General features: G+C 37.1%; 2 protein-coding genes across 2 annotated transcripts in view; both read left to right on the top strand.

Annotated features, from left to right (window-relative positions):
* Positions 1 to 21018, top strand: part of LOC133531361 (uncharacterized) — a 73669-nt gene that overhangs the window by 395 nt on the left and 52256 nt on the right. Inside the window, exons 2-7 of the mRNA XM_061869519.1 lie at positions 1630 to 1679; positions 6631 to 6827; positions 8137 to 8229; positions 8916 to 9026; positions 18466 to 18621; positions 19616 to 19737. Of these exons, the coding sequence (XP_061725503.1) occupies positions 1634 to 1679; positions 6631 to 6827; positions 8137 to 8229; positions 8916 to 9026; positions 18466 to 18621; positions 19616 to 19737 (725 nt within the window). The 5' untranslated portion in view covers positions 1630 to 1633. The remainder of the gene's footprint in view (positions 1 to 1629; positions 1680 to 6630; positions 6828 to 8136; positions 8230 to 8915; positions 9027 to 18465; positions 18622 to 19615; positions 19738 to 21018) is intronic.
* On the top strand, positions 9636 to 14024 carry LOC133531363 (uncharacterized). Its single transcript, XM_061869524.1, has 2 exons — positions 9636 to 11267; positions 11510 to 14024. Exons 1-2 carry the CDS (start codon positions 9780 to 9782, stop codon positions 11546 to 11548), a joined length of 1527 nt encoding a protein of 508 aa, XP_061725508.1. The 5' UTR covers positions 9636 to 9779; the 3' UTR covers positions 11549 to 14024.

Genomic DNA, 21018 nt, shown 5'->3' with positions numbered 1-21018 from the left:
TCAATGTGTTTTTTTTACGTGAAAGTGGGTTTCTTTGCGGTTTATCTTAGCTATGTTTGATAAAAATCGATACTGCAGTTTGAAGAGTACCGTAAAGTGGGGTGAGTAGGGACGAAATCGAATTCAAACCTGGATTAAAGTTTCTTTTTATATTTGGCACTTTGATTTATATACAAAGTTACAATATAACAATATTTTAGTTTGTCAATAATAAACAATAAACACATAATAGTAGGCAATCCCAGCTCAACCCGTAGTTGGGGTTAGAAGGGATAGCAATGGGGTGTGATGGGAAAATTGCTCAAGTTGATACTTTCGGATTATGACAATAGCTTGACTTGTCAAGAGAATATTTTATGTAGCAAAATTATGTTTCATTTATGCTCCTACAGATTTAATGTTTTCTGTAATAATTATTTTTATGTTTTTAAGACATATTTTTTTAATTACTTTAAAAACAGCCAAGTTCAAATGTTAACAATAAGCAACTTTATCGACTTCGCCGACAAAAGTATTTGATACTCGTATCTACATACATATGTGTAAAAAGTCCTCAAATTTTAGTTATAGGATCATGTCATTTATTATTATTAGTATTTTTTAACATATATAATTATAATGACCTTAGTTATAAGAAATATAATGTCTTAGGCTAGCCCTGTATTGTTACATTTTGTGGTTACTTGAATAAATTGAAATTGAAATGTCTCACAAAACCATGGCATACAAACGCCAACTCCCCCCTCTCTCATCCCGGTACACCCCGTTCGTAACACCAACGCTCCCCATTCATGACCGAACTGTATCCGTTGTCGTCCTAACTCACCCCTCAATACATGCCTACTTACCCCATAAAAATCCTCAAATTGAATTGTTGAATTGTTTCTATTTTAAAGCCATTATAAATAAGGAAAATATAACTTATGTTTTTCTATTTTCAATAAACCTCGTAAGTATATAAACGATATCCGAAAGGTTGATGAACACTTTGGAAAAATCACATAAAAACGAAGTTAAATTCAAACGAAAATCCGCCGGCTTAGAGCATCAACTTTGACAGTGAATTTGTGTTTTAAAACTGTAAAATTTGGCAACTTAGTATTGCCAAAAGAAGAAAAAATATGCCAAGAAATATAATCGAATTACTATAAGAGCAACCTGAGCCTAAAAATTAAAGTAGCTACTGAAAAACGAAATTCTGGATTCGCATCCCTACTCCCCCCGCAATCCCTACTCACCCCATTTTACGATATCAGCCCTTTTTCAAAATGATGTCAGTCTTTTTTGGCATAAAATGGTCCATTTATAATTTAAAATGCTTATTATAAGTAACAAATTCTAAATATTCATTCTAAATATTAAATCTCAACAATAAAATGTATTTATAGTAAGGTAAGGTAGGGGAAGTGCGCCATGCCGTCTAAGTGCGCCTACCTTGAATATATCGAAAACTGCTTATATACTACTAATATTACTATAGTATTCTACAACACTCTTAGAGTCTAAGTGTTGGAGAATACTAGTAATATTAGTACCTAACATAAGCAAGGTAGGCGCACTTAGACGGCATGGCGCACTTCCCCTACCTGACCTTAGTATTTTTTTTAATATAAATTTATTTCTTTTCAGGCCGATGAACATGATGAATATAACTTTAAGAAGTTTAGTACTATTTATAGGTAAGTTAAACAAACTACTTGGATATTATTCCAAGTTGGCATGTGACAATGCTCTCATGATGGTCAAATAAAGCTACGCCGTCTCTAACCCTACAGCTGTACCCGAAAAGATTTAAATACCTCCTCAATTGGAGGAGGGTAACTCAATATGGGACCGGCAAGAAACTTGACTTAGTAAACACCCCTATAATGGAACAGGCACTAGTAATGGGATGGTATAGACAAATCCTGTAAAATAAGTATCTATCATCAGTTTTTAGCACAGGCAACATTTTACCATAAACAAGAGCCATAGAGCTGTTTAAGATTGATGTTACATTCATTTTTCTTTATTTCAAAATAAATGGCGTCATACATCCCTTGGCTGGAGCCAAAAAACATCGTTTTTATTTGGTAATAATATTGAAACCATTTGCAGTATCGTTTATTAAATACATAGAAAATATAAAGAACAAATAGGACATTCAACTTCTAACGCATAACGTGGTAGAAAGTTTACAGGTGCCGAGAAAATATTAAAATACTCCAAATTTTCTCTTAAATGTCTCATGACTGGTGCCGTTAACATACACACATCTTTTCAAAACATTATATCTTACAATTTAACCATACATTAAATAAATCAACATTAGTTCATTTAAAATTATTATAGAATTAATGAAATAACATACTGTAAGTACTTTTTAATATTAGAAATTTGATAAAAAATACATTTCAGATAGTTTACTATTAAAGTTAGTATCTATTGTTAATCGTTGACCTAATTCCAACTTTCTTTCATCCCTATATAGTTCACTAAGCCATTGATTTATCGGTAAATACATGATAGACTCATCTCACACCCTGATTGGCAAAGTTCTATCGAGTTTCCTTAGTGATGCGCACTCTTGCCCGATTTGGCAATATTTCCCTTTGGAGGTTTAAAATAAATACAAGAAATGATACTCATCTCACACCCTGGATAGCCAGCTTGTACCGAGCCTCTTTAGTGATGCGCACTCTTACCCAATTTGGCACTATTTATCCTTTGGAGGTTTAAGATAAGTACAATGTACTAACTTTGTACTTAGTATATGATATTCATCTCACACGCTGATAGGAAAAGATCTACTGAACTTGTTTAGTGATGCGCATTCTTACCCGTTATGGCAATATTTCCCACTTGGCGGATGAAGATTTTTGATATATATCGTAATATTTATATGTATAAACACATTTTTCTCTTGATAAAATGAATATTTCCAGTGGCATGCAACATTGCTTCAGTGGCAATATTCCAAGGAATGAGAATGGCAATATCACTTGTGTCAGATTAGCCGCGTCGATTATTCAGACATTTTTCCAATGATTTTGCAATATTCACCAAACCTAATGTCAGAATGCAATCGCAAAATAGTACTTACATAATGAGACCTAATAAAATAGAAAATGCATTAAACCTTTAAAAACTTATTAAAATTAAAAACTTATTAATATAACACTTTTACAAATTTAGAAAAAAATCCTTAGGTAGTCCTTTAAATTTTTATTATGACAGTATTTAATTTATTTAGCGGCCCTTTATCCTAGTAGGTGCATGAACCTACGAAGCAGGAGGTCTGGGTTCGAATACTAGCAAGGGCATTTATTTGTGTTCTTATTGCAGATATTTAATAGGGACTTATGGATTTTTTCTACATATTTACACCCAAGGCTAAAAGTATGGAAACAAGGTTGTTTTCTTTAATATCTCATGTTTCTGTCATTGTTTTATAATTGTGACCTAAAATTTACAGGTTAAAAATACTCGCTTAATATCAAAACATCCTAAAATATTGTCTGAAACATAAAATAAAAATTAGGAAAAAATTATACCCTTTTAATTGCTTTGAAAAATGTTGAACTGGCAAATATCATAGCTACAACTTGACTAATATGAGTAATTTACTTTTAAAATATTCTAGTATTACACAGTACACTTACTATTTTGTTTCTAATGAGTAGTATATATTACATCGCTTAAAAATCACACTTTTCTATTAAAATATAGCTTGTTTTTATACTTTTGGCCGGGAGTGTATCTATGTAAATATATCGGCGTCCAGTAACTACTCACAACACAATAACTCTTTGGTTAATAATAGATTACATTTGATATGACATATATATATTTTTTTATCAATTTTCTATAAAGAAAGCCCAGTTCCCCCTCCCCCGGGTAGAGTTCGGTAGCACTGAAGTTGCTCCAATGTTTTGAAAAGATGTTTCCTCACGACGTTTTCCTTCACCGAAAAGCGACTGGTAAATATCAAATGATATTTCGTACATAAATTCCTGAAAACTCATTGGTACGAATTGGGGTTTAAACCCGCGACCTCCGGATTGCAAGTCGCACGCTCTTACCGCTAGGCCACCAGCGCTTCTTGTTACTCTGTCACTGTTAATCTAACAGTCTTATAGTTTGATTCTACAGAATACATAGCTATTATGTATTCAATGATTGGCAGTATTCCCGGAAATGTATGTACATCACTAGCTTTAGAGGAGTGCTATCGATTACTCAGCTATTTCTCCAATGAGTCTCTGAGTAGGTAATCAGTTCGACGCAAACAAGTAGGGCTACCTAAAATATAAATATGTTTAATACACCCCAAGTAAGCAAAAAAAATTTATCATGAATAATAATCTCCTATTCAGATTAGGGATTATCGGCCCGATTCGAAGAATGATTAAGACACGTTTAACATCTTGGAAAGATCTTTAAATGATCGATAACTAAACGACATGTCAAAATAGATGTTTATTTCTATTCCGCTGTGATCCCAATAAGAAATATCTACGATATTTCTAACATCAAAGTGACATTGGTTGCCCGAATCGAGCTGTTTCTGTCAATTATACGACATACAAACGATATCTAAATGAGAACTTATCTAAACCTGAACTTATCGTTATCGTATTTCATTCTTCGAATCGGGCCCCCCGGTTCTGTAAGATGGTTTGGTAATAAACGTGCAGAACAAAATCCCGACTACATTTCATGGAAACTGCTATTTTTGATAATAGGGTATTTATTCGAATGCTAGTCAAATTTGTTTTTTTTTTATCGAACTGTCAAAACGATTTGCCGCTATGGAATTTATATGAAATACCTACTATCAGGTAACGAGTCTTAATAGTTCTAGTACCTAGGCGACCGAGCTTAGCTCGGTTATAACTATTTATTGTAATATGGTGGTGTATAGGTGATAATCTTAACTACATTTTTTTACTAAATTAAACTTGTCTAAAACAATAAAAGTTTAAAAATTATATATAAACTTAAACATATAAAAAAAAAGATAGTCACCGGGCGAGATTCGAACCCGTAACACTCGTTTAGCAGTCCGCGTCTTAACCCGCTGGACCGTCCGGACAGTGGCCGGCAACACGAAATTAGCGACCATTCTGCGTCGGAAGAAAAACGCATGAAAACGCATGAAAACTCGAAAACACGCGTTTTCCCAAAACATAAGACTAATCTAGATCGATTGTTTACCCCCAAAAACCCCCATATACCAAATTTCAGCAAAATCGTTAGAGCCGTTTCCGAGATCCCGGAAATATATATATATATATATATACAAGAATTGCTCGTTTAAAGGTATAAGATACGAATTGTAAAATAGAAATATTGTATAAAAATAACTGCTGTCTCTAAGTTTCAGGGACTGATTTCGGTTACAGTATAACGGTATGGTAGCGGTGTACCTACAATTACGGTACCGATACATTATACCGGTTAGGCCGCGCGGCTCCGATATAAAGGTATCGCTACCGTTTTAAAATAACGGTACCGGTATTTTTTCCGGTATATACCTTAACCGTTATTATAGCCAAATTTATAGTATTAAATAAAATCAAAAGGGCTTACGGGCTTACACTTACATAGACAGCTTCCAATAGGAACCAAGTTGGGGCAAGGCGCGGGTGGTTTGGCAACGACACCTAAGCTGATAGGGTACCTATACATATATTATTATGTATGATGAAAACTTTAATTATGTAATTAATAGTAGTAATTTATGGAAATAGCAAACATGGATAATTATGTAATATTATTCTCTATTATTTTAATGTTAATATGTAAATTGTTAGTTGTAAGTTATTGATAGTAAAAATTCAGACACAATGTATATTGTTATATGGAATAAATTGAAATTTATGATAGCGTTAAGGTACCCGAAAAAATAACGGTACCGTTATTTACCGGTAGCGAAATAAATTTATGCGGCTCCCTAAATGGTTCAGATTAAACCGGTTTGACGTCATACCGTTATATAAAGGTATCGTTATTTTTCGGTTATGCAGTCCCTGCTACGTTTCTCTATTAATGTTGTGGTGTTTTATATCGTGCATAGTGTGAAATAATTTATTTAAAATACAGTCAAATACCCTATTCTCTTAGGCACACACTCTAATATATTATAAGTTATAAACTGAAATAAATGTCATATATGAAAGAAAAGGTGACCAGTGCCCCAGGCTGGATTCAAACCAGCGTCCTCTGCAATTGTGGCAGATGCCTAAAACCGCTCGTTACCTGGCCATAAGCCCTTAAGAAATTGCATATGTAATATGGCAATTAGCCACTTTTAGTGTTTAGCAGTAACACACTGGTTTACAGCGACATAAATGCATATAGGCAGGTTTTTAGAGAATATACGTTCTTATACTAGTATGTATGTATGTATATACTTTATTGTGTTTCACTACCTACCTACTCCCTGCCCCTGCTCGAGACAATATATAACAAGATCACTTGTTATTTGACATATACGTGGGCAAAATTCGACCCATACCCATGACCCAGGTGTTAGGTTAACGGGGGTTCTATTCCAGCCATGAGCACTGGAGGCTTTGGTAACGTTTTCTTTTATATATATAACTTTCATTTAAGTTTTAAAATTAAAGATTTGACAAAAACTTTCAGCTATACCTTCGGCCACGGCTTCTCTCCACCAACTTTTCCCAGTAGAAGACCATGAATACCAGTACGAGCTGAAAACCAACGTGTCTTCCGGACCTCTCACTCCTCAGGAGTGCTCGTTCTGGACCCTGGAAGCGCGGCTGCTGGTCACGGTGTATGATAACTTCACCAGGGTCAGATATAAGCTGGAAGAGCTGAAGGTACTTATTTCAAATTCATTCATTCCAGTTTTATACACTTTAGCACTTTCCATGATATCGAAAGAAGTCCAATACAGATTTCAGCAAGCTAATCTCAGGAATTGGTTTAGGCCGTGGAATTCATACAAGCAAATATCTGACTTTCCAACCTAGATAAAAAACTAGGCTTTGAGGATTAATCCGTTTCTTCACGATATTTTTCTCGATTGAAGAGTTACTGGTAAATATCAATTTGACCTTCCGACTAGACTACGTCTAGCTTACTAGACCATCTATAGATCTGTTATTTCTACCAAGATACCAATACCAGTACGAGAAGACCAACGTGTCTTCTTGATCCCTCACTCCTCAGGAGTGCTTCTTCTGGACCATGAAGGCGCGGCTGCTGGTCACCGTATATGATAACTACCCCAGGGTCAGATATAAGCTGGAAGGGTTGAAAGCACATATTTGAAATTTATCCATTCCAGCGTCCTCATTTTAATGTTTTCAAGGATGCAGTCTAAAGGAACCCAAGGTCAGGCTATCGCAAGTTAATCTTAAGAATTGATACTTACACTGTTTTTTATGAAGGCAATAGGGAATTAAGGCTTTCTCGAGATAAGTCCGGTTTCGTCACTATATTTATTTTTAACACGCTTTTATTAGGTCGACTTATATGTAACTATGTAATGGAATCTAAGGTAACTAATTTAACCATCTTCCAAGGATCGTAGCTTCGTAGCGTCATGAAAATTGGCAGCTGTGTGTAGTTCTGATGACAATATAATAATATGGTACTGTCGAACTGATCTGATCATGGAGCCGGAAGATATGAACTGGAATTTCATGATGGAACATCGTATCATAGCTGTGTTTGGATTTGTTAGAAAAGTCTTGTAATGAACTTTGACCACGATTAGGTTTCAAGGTCTGATGATGAAGCCGGAAGAGAGGCACTGGCATTCCATGATGGAATATCGTATCATAGTCGTGTTTGCACTTGTGAGAAAGGTCACGTAATGGACTTTTGTCTAGTGTTTTTTAAACTATTAATTTATTCAGAAAGGAACTACTGCCCGACTAGCTAACATGCCAATCGTTAACGCTCCGTAACGAACGAAACGCAACTGTACTGTCGCACTAATATAGAAGAGTGATAGAGATGACGACGCAACACTACGGAGCATTAACGATTGGCATGTTGGCTATGCGGGCGGGTGAATATCAATTTATTTATTTCATAAAATAAATGAAACTCATTGGTGTGAGCTGGGATTGAAACCCAGTTTGAAAGTAAGTGTGCATTTAATATTATTTATCTTTTCAGACATCCGTGTACAGTAAGAACCAGGGTTACTCCTCGTACCAGTCGGCAGAGGCCGCGAGGCAACTTGGACAGCCCTGGGAAGTCGATTACCTGGTAAGTGTAATAAACACATCCACATTTTCTAACTCAGACTTTTGGCATCTAAGTATAAGTTGGTACCCTGTCAGAAAATACCTTTCTTTCCATCCCTCGTCAATAATAATAAATAATAATAATAAATAAATATTATAGGACATTATTACACAAATTAACTAAGTCCCACAGTAAGCTCAATAAGGCTTGTGTTGAGGGTACTTAGACAACGATATATATAATATATAAATATTTATAAATACTTAAATACATAGAAAACACCCATGACTCAGGAACAAATATCCATGCTTATCACACGAATAAATGCCCTTACCAGGATTTGAACCCGGGACCATCAGCTTCGTAGGCAGGGTTACTACCCACTAGGCCAAACCTGTCGTCATTAATCATAATGTAATTAAAATATTACCTATTCAATCTAATTGACGACTGGTATGGCCTTAACCCTGCCTATGAAGTTGATGGTCCCGGGTATGAATCCCAGTAAGGGCATTTATTTGTTTGATGAATACAGATATTTGTTCCTGAGTCATGGGTATTTTCTATGTACTTATACGTATGTATATCGCCGCCTAGTACCCATAGTACAAGCTTTGCTTAGTTTGAGGCTAGGTCAATTTGTATAAGATTATTCCCAAATATTTATTTATTTAATTGTTTACCAAAACCTGATTGTATCGTTTCAGAACAATGGGATTATCAGCAGCGTCTACGTCAGTCCGGAACCTATTTGGTCTCATAATATGAAAAGGGCTCTGGCACTCAATTTTCAACTCAGCAACGACTCATATAAAGAAGTGAGTAGTCAAGCCGCAAAATATCTATGTATGTATGACAAAAGTGTCCATCCAAAAACATTAAATAGGTGGCGCCACTATACACCGAAATGAAATGTCATAGACCTAGTATTTTATATAGATGTGCGCCCGTGAGGGACAGAACATACGAAATGCGACAAAATTAAACACGTTTTAACATTCCTGACAACATACCAAAAACAAACTACGTAATTTGGTCGGGTTATTTGTTGCCCCTTCCCCATTCTCTATATTATTATACATATAGTCTAATGGCGTTATTCATAAACGCCTACTAAATTTAACAAGCCGATGATAATCTTTTATCCCTTTCTGTCATATCAATAAGTCAGAAAGAGACATATGATTATTAGCGGCTTGTTAACTTTATTGGATGTTTATGATTAAGGTGGTTAGTTCATGGTCATGTCCTTGCGCCACCCTAGCGCCTCCGGAGAGATTTCGAACTATTATTTACAGCTACAGCTGGGATACTTACAACTGTTCTACCATAAAAGATTTTCCTCCTTCTCATATACTCATTAGTACTGTCAACTACACCACAGACATCAAAGTCAGTGTTTCCGAACGTGATTATTTAGTTATAAGTGTTTTCGAACGAGTCCGTTCGTCTTGTTTTTAATCGATGGTTCCCGTCGTCTGTTGTCAGCCATTAGCCGAATAAAACTGATCGCATATAAATTGACTTATTATTTATATAATAACTTGGTGTCAGAGAAGTGGTAAAGAAAAATGGAAGTAGAAGAATATAAGAAACTTCTGGAGCAACAGTCCCAATTGGTAGCCGTGATGCAGCAACAAATGCTCATGCTGCAAGACCAAGTGAAAAATGTCACATCTGCAGAGGTCAAAAGCCGCGTCTCCGTGCCCTGGCCGCAGCCTTTAGAAGTGGATGATGGCGATCCTTATGAAAATCTTACCTTTTTTAAGAGCCGCTGGGAAGATTATTGCCTTGCTACCGGAATGAATAATTGGAGTACCGAAAAAGAAGAAACAAAATCAGGCCTTCTCCTGAGCGCAATCGGTAGCAAAGCTATGAAAAAATATATGGATTTTGGATTGTCCGAGATAGAAAAGAAGAGTCATAATAAAATATTTGCAAAAATGGAAGAGGCCATATTTCAAAAAACAAATGTAATATTCTCGAGGTACTTGTTCAATATCAAAAACCAGAATGAAGAAAGCTTTGACGAGTATTTACTGGCTCTAAAGAAACTGGCTAAAAGGTGCAATTATAAAGAGTTTGAAGAAGAGATTTTAAGAGACAGAATTGTGGTAGGAATAAAGGATGGTGAAGTTATCAAAGAGTTATTGAAAAAGCAAGACCTAACTTTAGAAACAGCCATAAACATTTGTCGTGCTTCGGAAGGTGCAGCTGCTCAAGTTGCAGATTTACAGAAATCAGAAGCAGTTAACAAGATTTCCAAGAATAAAAAGCTTAAAAATGACACACCTAAGAAGTGTAAATTTTGTGGAGGTGTTCATGTGTACCAAAAGAAAGTATGCCCAGCCTGGGGACAGCGTTGTGATGAATGTGGGGGTCGAAACCATTTTAAAAATGTTTGTAAGAAGCGTGAAACAGTAAAAGAATTACAAGAAGACTCGGATGATAGTGTCATCATAGCAGAGGTGAGGCACAATGAAGAGTCAGGTCATGCAGAGGCACCACTTTTGTTCCATATCGGTGAGAAAAAACAGAAAATATACTGTACTCTGGACACAGGAGCAGCAGTTTGTGTGATGGGAGCAGAATATTATAAAAAGTTAACGGGACAAAAGGACTTATTGTCTTTAACTCCACCAGTAAAAAAGTTGAAAGCTTTTAATGGCTCTCCCATCATTAACTATGGAAATGCATCCTTCATAGTAACCAGAAAGAATAAGGATTATAAATTAAACTTTCACATCGTCAATGTAAACCATGAACCGCTTCTATCAGAGAAAGCTTGTTTAGCTCTAGGCTTTATTCAATACTGTGATGAACTATCAACAGACCTGGATCGTTCTAAAGCTAAGCAAATAATGAAACAGTATGAAGATGTCTTTGAGGGTTATGGCAGCCTCCCGGGTGAAGTGTCATTGGAGCTGGATGAATCTATTCCTGCCCGCATTCAGCCTGCACGTCGAGTCCCAGTTGCTCTAAAAGAAAAATTAAGAACAGAACTGGAACAACTGGAAGCCGATGGTATCATAGCGAAGGAGACACAGCACACAGATTGGGTAAATAACATATTAATTGTTAGTCGTGATTCAAAATTCAGATTATGCTTAGACCCTATTCCTTTAAACAAAGCATTAAAGAGGCCAAATTTCCAATTCACTACTCTAGATGAGATGTTGCCTGAACTCAGTAAAGCAAAGGTTTTTAGCACACTGGATGCTAAGAAAGGATTCTGGCAGTGCCGTCTTACTGAAGAAAGTAGTAAACTGACTACATTTTGGACTCCGTTTGGTCGTTACAGGTGGCTCCGACTCCCGTTCGGGCTCTGTTCATCGCCTGAGATCTTCCAGCAACAACTCTCCAGCCTACTAAAAGACATAAAGGGCATCGAGATTATAGCAGATGACATTTTAATTTACGGTGTTGGAGAGACCATCGAAGAAGCAGTGTTGGATCATAACAGTAAATTGGAAAAATTACTAATAAGGTTAAGAGAAATAAATTGTAAGTTGAATAAAGATAAAGTAAATCTGCTAAAAACATCAGTGAAATTTTATGGACATATATTAACCAACGAAGGTTTAAAGGTGGATAAAACTAAGGTAGAGGCTATTAACAACATGCCCACTCCTACATCTAGTAAGGATGTTTTACGTTTTCTGGGAATGGTTGGATACCTTAGCAGATTCATAAAAAATCTTAGTGTTCAAGCTACACATCTTAGGAGGCTTACTAGAAAAGATGTGGATTTTGTTTGGTCTGAAGCAGAGGATAAAGAATTTAATATGATAAAAAAGAAAGTTACTGCTTTGCCTACACTGCAATATTTTGATGTAAATCAAGAAGTTATTCTAGAATGTGACGCTAGTGAATATGGCTTGGGTGCTGCAATGTATCAAAACAAGCAGGTAATAGCTTTTGCATCTAGATGTTTGACAAAAACTGAAAAAAAATATGCTCAAATAGAGAAAGAAATGTTGGCAGTGGTGTTTGCTTGCATACGATTTAATCAATATGTAGCTGGTAATAGTAAAATTATTGTCAAGACAGATCACAGACCATTAATTAATATTGTAAATAAACCACTGATTGAAGCCCCAAAGAGACTGCAAATGATGCTACTTACGCTACAAAAATATAATGTACAGTTACAGTTTATTCAAGGAAAAGAAAATGTTGTAGCAGATGCCCTATCCAGAGCTCCGGTACAGGAAGTAGGTGACACTTATGATCTGGAAAGTAAAATTAAAGAAAAAAAAGTTTTTAAACTGATAAGCAAAATTTCAAGTCCAAAATATTTAAAGATCACAGATAAACTCTTAGAAAAGATTAAAGAAGAGTCAATAAAAGACAAACTTTGTCTACAGTTAAGTGAATATATTATTAATGGATTCCCCAGATACATATCAGACATGCCGGCAGAGGTCAAGATCTTTTACAAATTTAAACATGAACTGTCAACATCTGATGGGCTCATTTTTAGAAATAACCAGGTATTGATTCCAGAAGCATTAAGAGCAGAGATGATGCAAAGAGTTCATGTCAGTCACAATGGAGTCTCTAGTACACTTCGTTTAGCTAAGGGAAACATTTTCTGGCCTGGAATGTCTGGTGAACTAAAAAAATATGTTGAGAAATGTACATTTTGTATGGCTCATGCTCCGTCACAACAGAAACTTCCTCTAATGTGTCATGACGTACCGGCTTACCCTTTCCAATATGTATCCATGGATGTGTTTTCAGTGGGAGATCTAAAGTTTTTGGTCACTATAGATCATTACTCAGATTTTTTCGAATTAGACAAAATTTCTAATTTAACAGCTAACGAAATCATATCCATCTGTAAGAAAAACTTTGCTCGACATGGTGTTCCTCAGAGAGTATGCACAGACAATGCAACCAATTTTGCCAACGAGGCCTTTAAGAAGTTTGCAGATAAGTGGAATTTCGAGCATGTAACATCATCACCACATCACTCAGAGTCTAATGGAAAAGCCGAAGCTACCGTGAAAATTGCAAAAAAGTTAGTAATTAACAGCCTGGAAACCAAACAAGATTTATGGTACAGTTTACTTCATCAGCGTAATGTTCCTATAGAAATGGACTTTACCAGTCCTTCTCAGAAATTATTTTCAAGAAGAACACGTTCTGGACTTCCTTGCCTATTAAGACACTTAAAGCCAAAAATTATTTCTGATATTCCAGTTAAAATAAAAAAAAGAAAAGAGAAGATAAAACGGAAATGGGATAAAAGATGTGCTGAGCTGCCAGAATTGCAGGTAGGACAGAATGTTGTTACTCAACTTCAGCCCGAGATTGATAAGAGGTGGAGTTTTGGTACTATCACTAAGAAGCTAAATAAAAGATCGTACATAGTACAGGTAAAAGACAAAGCATACAGAAGAAGTAGAATTCACATAAAGCCCTACAGTGGGGACATTGTAGACGGTGGTTACCTTAGTCAGACACAGGTCCCAGATCACCAACCACTTGACTGGCAGAGAGTACCAGAGTTTTCTGGATTTGAATTAGTTGAACAGAATCAGAATGATAACCCTTTTGTGGTTCAGCCACCTATCAGAGAACAGCCACCACCGATGGAACCTGAAGAGGCCGTGCGCCGCAGTGGGCGGGCTAGGACACAACCACATCATCTAAGAGACTATATTGTATCTTGTTTTGAGAAAGGGAGATGTTTCCGAACGTGATTATTTAGTTATAAGTGTTTTCGAACGAGTCCGTTCGTCTTGTTTTTAATCGATGGTTCCCGTCGTCTGTTGTCAGCCATTAGCCGAATAAAACTGATCGCATATAAATTGACTTATTATTTATATAATAACAGTCAGTGTATTTTTTTTTATTCCAAAAATACTTAAAGGACCTACTTATGGAAGGTGGAGGTAAGGAATTAAATCTCCATGTACCAAAAAATGACATCAAAAAACATTAAATAGGTGGCGCTACAATACCTAGAATACTTGAACAAAAAAATCAAATCATAGACAGCGCACTTCACTCCGTCAATAGCGCCTAGGTTCTTAGCTACTCTAGCGCACCTCTGGAGAGATTTGGAACTATTATTTATAGCTGATAGTTGGACACTTTTGCAACAGTTCTACCATAAGAGATTTAACTCCTTTTAATTTCACACTCCATAGGCCTACTGATTATCAGTTCGGCGGATGATATCGGCCTGTCAATTATTCGCCATTGTCAGTTTTTGCTTGTCGCAGATCATGAAGGTTTTATATTGTCGATTATTTTGTGTCACGATATTTTAGTTTTTTATTAGTTTTCTCATAATTTTTTTGTCATTTTTTTTAAAGAGTATTGATAGAAGTCTCGCCATACAAAAAAATGGAATATATAAAAAAACCTGTCGCCTATTCTTATTGGTTCATGGGCCACTGTCCATACAAATCTACTCATCCTCTTTTTCAAAATTCAAGCGATTTAACCCTGTATACGACTTTCATACCGACGAAACATTTTCACATTTACGAGTAGCTAAGTATACTTTGACCTGTCCGTCCTATCTATTGTGTAGATTTCAAATATATTTCTCAACTGAGCCTGTTTTACTACATAATATATAAAATACATTGTTATTTCTTCTAAAACTGCGCAAAATGACTAAATTCTTATAGTTCAATGGAGCATACACAGACTTGGAAGATTCATTAATCTAGATCTGAGAGAGATCTGCTTTGCTCGGCTTAATCCTAGAAATAAATAAAATAGTTAAGTAACAAAGAAAATACTGATTTATGTTCATCTAATCCTAGTGTTTTTGGCTAAAACCAGTAGACTTAGCACGAGTTTACCACGGCAGTAGCTCGGGCGCATTCTATACTACCCGTCCGTTTCTAATTAATACCGTTAAATAACAAATTAATAGTTTAAAAAACACTAGAAAAACGCGCTTTTATAAATGCACGTAAAAAGTCCATTACGTGCAAACACGACTATGATACGATATTCCATCATGGAATGCCAGTGCCTATCTTCCGGCTTTATCATCAGACCTTGAAACCTAATCGTGGTCAAAGTTCATTACAAAACTTTTCTAACAAATTCAAACACAGCTATTATACGATGCTCCATCATGAAGTTCCAGTTCATATCTTCCGGTTCCATCATCAGATCAGTTAGACAGTACCATATTATTGTATTGTCGTCAGAACTACATACAGCTGCCAATTTTCATGACGCTACGATCCTTGGGAGATGGTTAAATTGTTGGTTTGGGTGATGATGGTTGGGTGGTGGTTGGTTGATGGTGGTTTTTTGTGTGGCGACAATAATTTTTTTTTTTTTAATTAATTACCTTAGATTCCATTACATAGTTACAAACAGGTCGACCTAATAAAATCGTGTTAAAAATACGGATCGTCTATTTCTGCCTACTTCTAAAAAACCCTAAGTGCCACGACTATGGAAGGTAGAAGCAAGGAATACAATCTCCAAAGGCAGAACTGTTGCAAAAGTGTCCAGCTGTCAGCTATAATAGTTCCAAATCTCTCCAGAGTAGCGCTAGAGTAGCTAAGAACCTAGGCGTTATAGACGGAGTGAAGTGCGCTCTCTATGATTAGATTTTTTTCTCAAGTGTTCTAGGTATTGTAGCGCCACCTATTTATGGTTTTTTGTCGGATACTTTTTGGTATATGGAGATTCTGTTCCTTAACCCTACCTTTCATAGACACGAGAAACCGGTAGATGTATTGTTGTTCTGTTCCCCACCTAAACTTAAATAACCGGCCAAGAGCATGTCGGGCCACGCTCAGTGTAGGGTTCCGTAGTTACTCTTCCGTCACAATAAGCTAAACTGGAGCTTAAAGTGTAGTAAATGGTACCTTTCACCCGAGTTAAACAAATAGGCAAATTTGCATAATCAGTACCTAATTAAAGAAGTCTTTTTACTATGAAGGGAAAACTTTTTGCGATAACTCAAAAACAGCTAAACTGATCATGTCCGCTATAGTTTTCATTTAATGTCTTTCTTAAGCTCTACTTCCACGATTTTTTTCATATTTTTTGGACCTATGGTTCAAAAGTTAGAGGGGGGGGGACACATTTTTTTTTCTTTCGGAGCGATTATCTCCGAATATATTCACTTTATCAAAAAATGTTTCTTGAAAACCCCTATTAGTTTTGAAAGACCTTTCCAACGATACCCCACACTTTAGGGTTGAAGCGAAAAAAAAAAATTCACCCCCACTTTACGTGTAGGGGAGGTACCCTAAAAAAAATTAAAATTTTAGATTTTATTGTACGACTTTGTCGGCTTTATTGATTTATATATCCATGCCAAATTTCAGCTTTCTAACACTAACGACCACGGAGCAAAGCCTCGGACAGACAGACAGACAGACAGACAGACAGACAGACAGACAGACAGACAGACAGACGGACATGGCGAAACTATAAGGGTTCCGTTTTATGCCATTTGGCTACGGAACCCTAAAAATGATGAATGATGTTTAAATGTAAATTGAAAACGTACCTATTAAACAAAATTAAATTACCACCACAATAAGCTATAAGATGTACCGTACTTACTTATTAATTAACTAGGCAATAAGCTAACCCATCTGTATTTAAGGGAGTTCCCTCTGCCAACAAACTGTCTTAGAGTTTGGCAGAAGAAAATAAAATTGTAAAATCAGGGTTTTTTTTTACCAGAATAAATGATTTTTTTTTATTTTTTTTTTATTTACTTGGTGTGCAACAATTACGTAGGTTGTTGTTGGTATGTTGTCACGAATGTTACAATGTGTTTTTAACTTCGTCGCATTGCGTATGTTCTGTTCCTTACGGGCGCACATATGTGGCATGAACTTTATAGTAGCACTGCTCCTTTCGATCATTTTCGGCTCCGTTCGGCTTAGAATTGCTCGGAGCAGTTATTAAGGGCCCTCCACACTCGTGCGCGAATCGAGGCGCGAAGCCGCGAACGCGAGTGTGGATGGCCCTCGCGTCGATTTCGCCCGCTTTTGTCGGTATTTGGCCCGCGTCAAAGGAGACGCGAAGCGCGAACTTGCAAGACTCCACACTCGCAATCGCTTCGCGTCGCGATTCGCTCACGAGTCGGTTAATCTGCCTTCTATGGCGGCTACTTGGTTATATTCGGTGCGAATGAACTTGATCAACGAAAAATCAATTTGACAGTTCCCAGTTTGAATCAGTGCCTTGCCGCAAACTAAATCCGATCAGCTGACGCTTCGGCGCCATCTTGCCGCGAACCAAACTGCAAAATCGCCGTGAAGTTGTGCGAGTGTGGAGTCTACGTCAACGTCGCGGTATGTTCGCTCCGCGATTCACGCGAGGAGGGGGCTTTAGGGTTTGCGTGCACGACCACAGATAAGATAATGACTAGAATTTTGACAACCCTAAATAGCCGAAAGGGAAAGTGCCATACATTAAAAAGGGATAGCATGATTCGACTCTGAATCGCTGTTAAACTTCTGTTTTGCAGGAACTGTCATTTCTGTAGGGTAGTACTATTATTTAATTTGTGCGTAGGGTGCTATTATGTTTAATAGACATTGCCCTTGAAAAATCATTACGTCATTTGACAACTAACGTAAATGAAAGCTTTTATGTCCTTTGAAAAATGAGTAGGGTTCCTCTTCTATTAATTAAAACGTGACAAAGGGTTCCGTAAGAATAGGGTCAACGGACAAAAGTTTGGAATATTACCCGTGTTGAAGGGCAGGTTTCTATTAGACACGCACATAAGTGATAGAGGACTTTATAAAAAAACCGAAAGCAATATATTTTTAAATTTTATATTAGAAAATATTAGGCACTAAATTAAAACTTGTAGTAGTAGTGAGTGGTTTGAAAAGTGGAGTCTTGGGGGTTGTGAGGGTTTCAAAGCGCGACTGTTAAATAACAAACTTTACTACCGAACGAAACACAAAATATTGATCACATAAACACGAGAGAGATAAAGAGAGAGAGAGAGAGAGAGAGGAGAGAGAGAGAGAGAGAGAGAGAGAGAGAGAGAGAGAGAGAAAATACTAATTATAAACCGCTACGAATCAAATACAAAAGGACGCTATTAAATATTTCTCATTTAAAATCGCCATTTAAAAGTCACCTCTAGCGAAGATTAGGAAACAACTCAAAATTTGTAATAAATTACTTCGCCACTCTTGTGGATAAAATGCAACTTTAACATCAGTTATTGAAGAATAAAGAGAGACTTAACGAGCTGGTGATGTGAAAAATGATTTGCACATGTTTTTTTTCCAGCCCTGTCTCTACGAAACCTGTGTAGCGGTATACATTAATCAAGGACGCACCATCCGGAAATACACGAACTCGCAGCTGCTCGGCGCCTCAGCTGAGCGGTCATGGAGCTCCGTCAACGTAGTAGGAAACCCTGAATACGATGACCTTGTTGGAGTTGTAAGTATTATACTCGTAGACCAAGCGGAGTGAGACATCTCAATTAAGGGTTTCGTGTTTGTTACACGAAATCTTGACTATCCTACAACCAAATTTAATGAAAATTGACAGAGATATGAATAATATAAATACAAATCTTAAGTTCGAATATGAGAAGTATCGGCTTAGAGGATAAGAAGTTAGGGCTCAAAATGTATACGCTTATATGTCGCGTGGTCTTTGTCCTCTAACTCCTTGACGAGTGTTTAATGAAATGAAAATATTTATTTTCTGGCAACTATGGGCCCATAGAGAAATACCTTAAAACTAGCATACATATTCAAAAATATATCTTAAAAACTAAAACACACACTATGGCTGCGATGCATTTCGCAACCCCGCTGTGTCAGGGAGCAGACCGCGGAACCGCCGAAACTTAACACCCTTCAGCCAAAACTCCTTTGTGAAGCTCGCTAGACGTTCAGTCGGAAGGCTCACCACAAAAGAATTGAAATTCGCATTGTGTCGAGATTCCAACCTTCGCGACTCTCAGGGCGAATCCGGACTTGACTCGTACACATTTTACGATGTCCTCGACCTTCATAATGTAATGTAAATACACCAATTAGCAGCTGTTCAGCGCTCTTGGAGCTCTGTTAATGTTATCGGCAACCCTGAATATATGATGACCTTGTCGGTGTGGTACATATAGGTATTATTCTCGTAGGCCGACCGGAGTGAGACATCTCAGCAAGGGTTGGTTTCAAGTTGGTAACATCAATGGGGATTAGGAGGGCCGAATTTAAGAAGGCTATTACTTTGTGTCCGCGCTCAGGTGCCAATAAGAATTATACGATCCTTTTCTTGCAGGTGGCACACGTGGTCTTAGTTAACAGTAGACAAAAGATTAGCCGCTCGAGGCCAGCTTCAAATCGAACGACTATAACTACGAAACACTACACTGAGCATGACCCGACATGCTCTTGGACTTTTTTATAACTTTTTGTGATTTCAGCCAGACGCTATCGCCACAGCAGAAAGAGTGTACCAGTTCAACGAAGCTGGTCTCGAGAGCTTGGAGATGAAAGGCACTTCCGAGTACAAAGTGCAGGAGCACATTCTGTCAGTAGCTTCTGAGTAAGTACGAAAAACTTTTCAAATTTGTGACGATCTCAAAAGGTACAACATTGACGCTCTAACGGGTTATTCGTAGATATGAGCGAATTTTGTCCTTACGGTAAGCGACAATGTGGCACCTTTTGCTTGAGTGTCACGTTTTTTTAAAACTTATACAGGGTGAAATTTCAACCACCGTTCATACTCTTTATTCTGGCAACCAATGTCACTTTGACGTTAAAAATATCGTAGATAGACCTTATTGGGATCACAGCGGGATCGAAATAAAAGTCAATTTTAGACCGCGAGCCAGGAACAATTTCTATGACCAATCGCCTCCTGGCTGAAAACTCGTGTAGTGGTTAACGGCTACGTATGATGAACCTTCGTGGACGTCAGCTGCCGCTCCGTTGGTGGGCTGAGGAATGGCAGCCACCGAAACACGTAAAACAAAAAAAAATTGTCATCGCCTCCCGTTTGATACTTTGTTAAATGATAGTTCAGATGCTGTTGTTACTTAAAAAAATCGTCCGCCGGTTATATCGCGGTGGTAAGAACATCAGCTGGTCGCATGAACATGTAAAAAATAAGCGCTATACCTTTTATGATAGCAAAAACAAATCATGAAACGTTGCATGTAGCATTTCATCAGGCGTAATCACCTAAAAAGCCATCAACGGATTACGCAATTTACACATTACGCATACTTTCCCGCACATAAAGTGGTAGGCGCATATTTTTTACATGTTCATTTTACAGCTGACGGTCATTCCACCGCGATACAACCGGCTGACGGTTTTTAAGTTTAAAACAGCATCTAAACTATCATCTGACAAGGTATCAGCTGGGATACGATCACTGACGAAATATGCTCCTGGCCCGCGGTCTAATTGGACATGTCCTTCAGTAATCCATCTTTTAAAGATCTTTCCGAGATCTTAATAATTCTTCAAATCGGGCCGTGTCCCCGCTGATGGAATCCCGCATCACATCAGCCGGAATGTATAAAACAGACAATTTAATTTTTTCACGTTTTTGGCATTGTTCTCATAGTAAAAGTTTTTTTTAAAGATAAGATAATATAATAATTTATTTGATAAAACACTAGTTGATAAGCTGTTAAGTCAATATTGAAAGAGCTACGCATAACACGCCGATTGTCAACAATAGGATGCCAGGATCTAACTCTCATATACTTCGGACATCTCTCACGCCGCTCCCCGGATATCCTAGAGAGAGTTATTATGACGGGCAAAGTTGAAGGCACCAGACCTCAGGGCCCTCCCCCTACTAGATGGTGTG

This window comes from Cydia pomonella, chromosome 25 (assembly GCF_033807575.1).
Source record: "Cydia pomonella isolate Wapato2018A chromosome 25, ilCydPomo1, whole genome shotgun sequence".
Taxonomy (NCBI): Eukaryota; Metazoa; Arthropoda; class Insecta; order Lepidoptera; family Tortricidae; genus Cydia; species Cydia pomonella.
Note: the sequence above shows the minus strand (reverse complement) of the source record. Positions and strands in the feature narration are given on the sequence as shown.

Coding starts and splice junctions, on each gene's coding strand:
- LOC133531363 (XM_061869524.1), top strand. CDS start 9,780: ATGGAAGTAGAAGAATATAAGAAACTTCTGGAGCAACAGTCCCAATTG. Junction 11,268..11,509: donor AGACACAGCACACAGATTGG/GTAAATAACATA, acceptor TGGTCGTTACAG/GTGGCTCCGACTCCCGTTCG.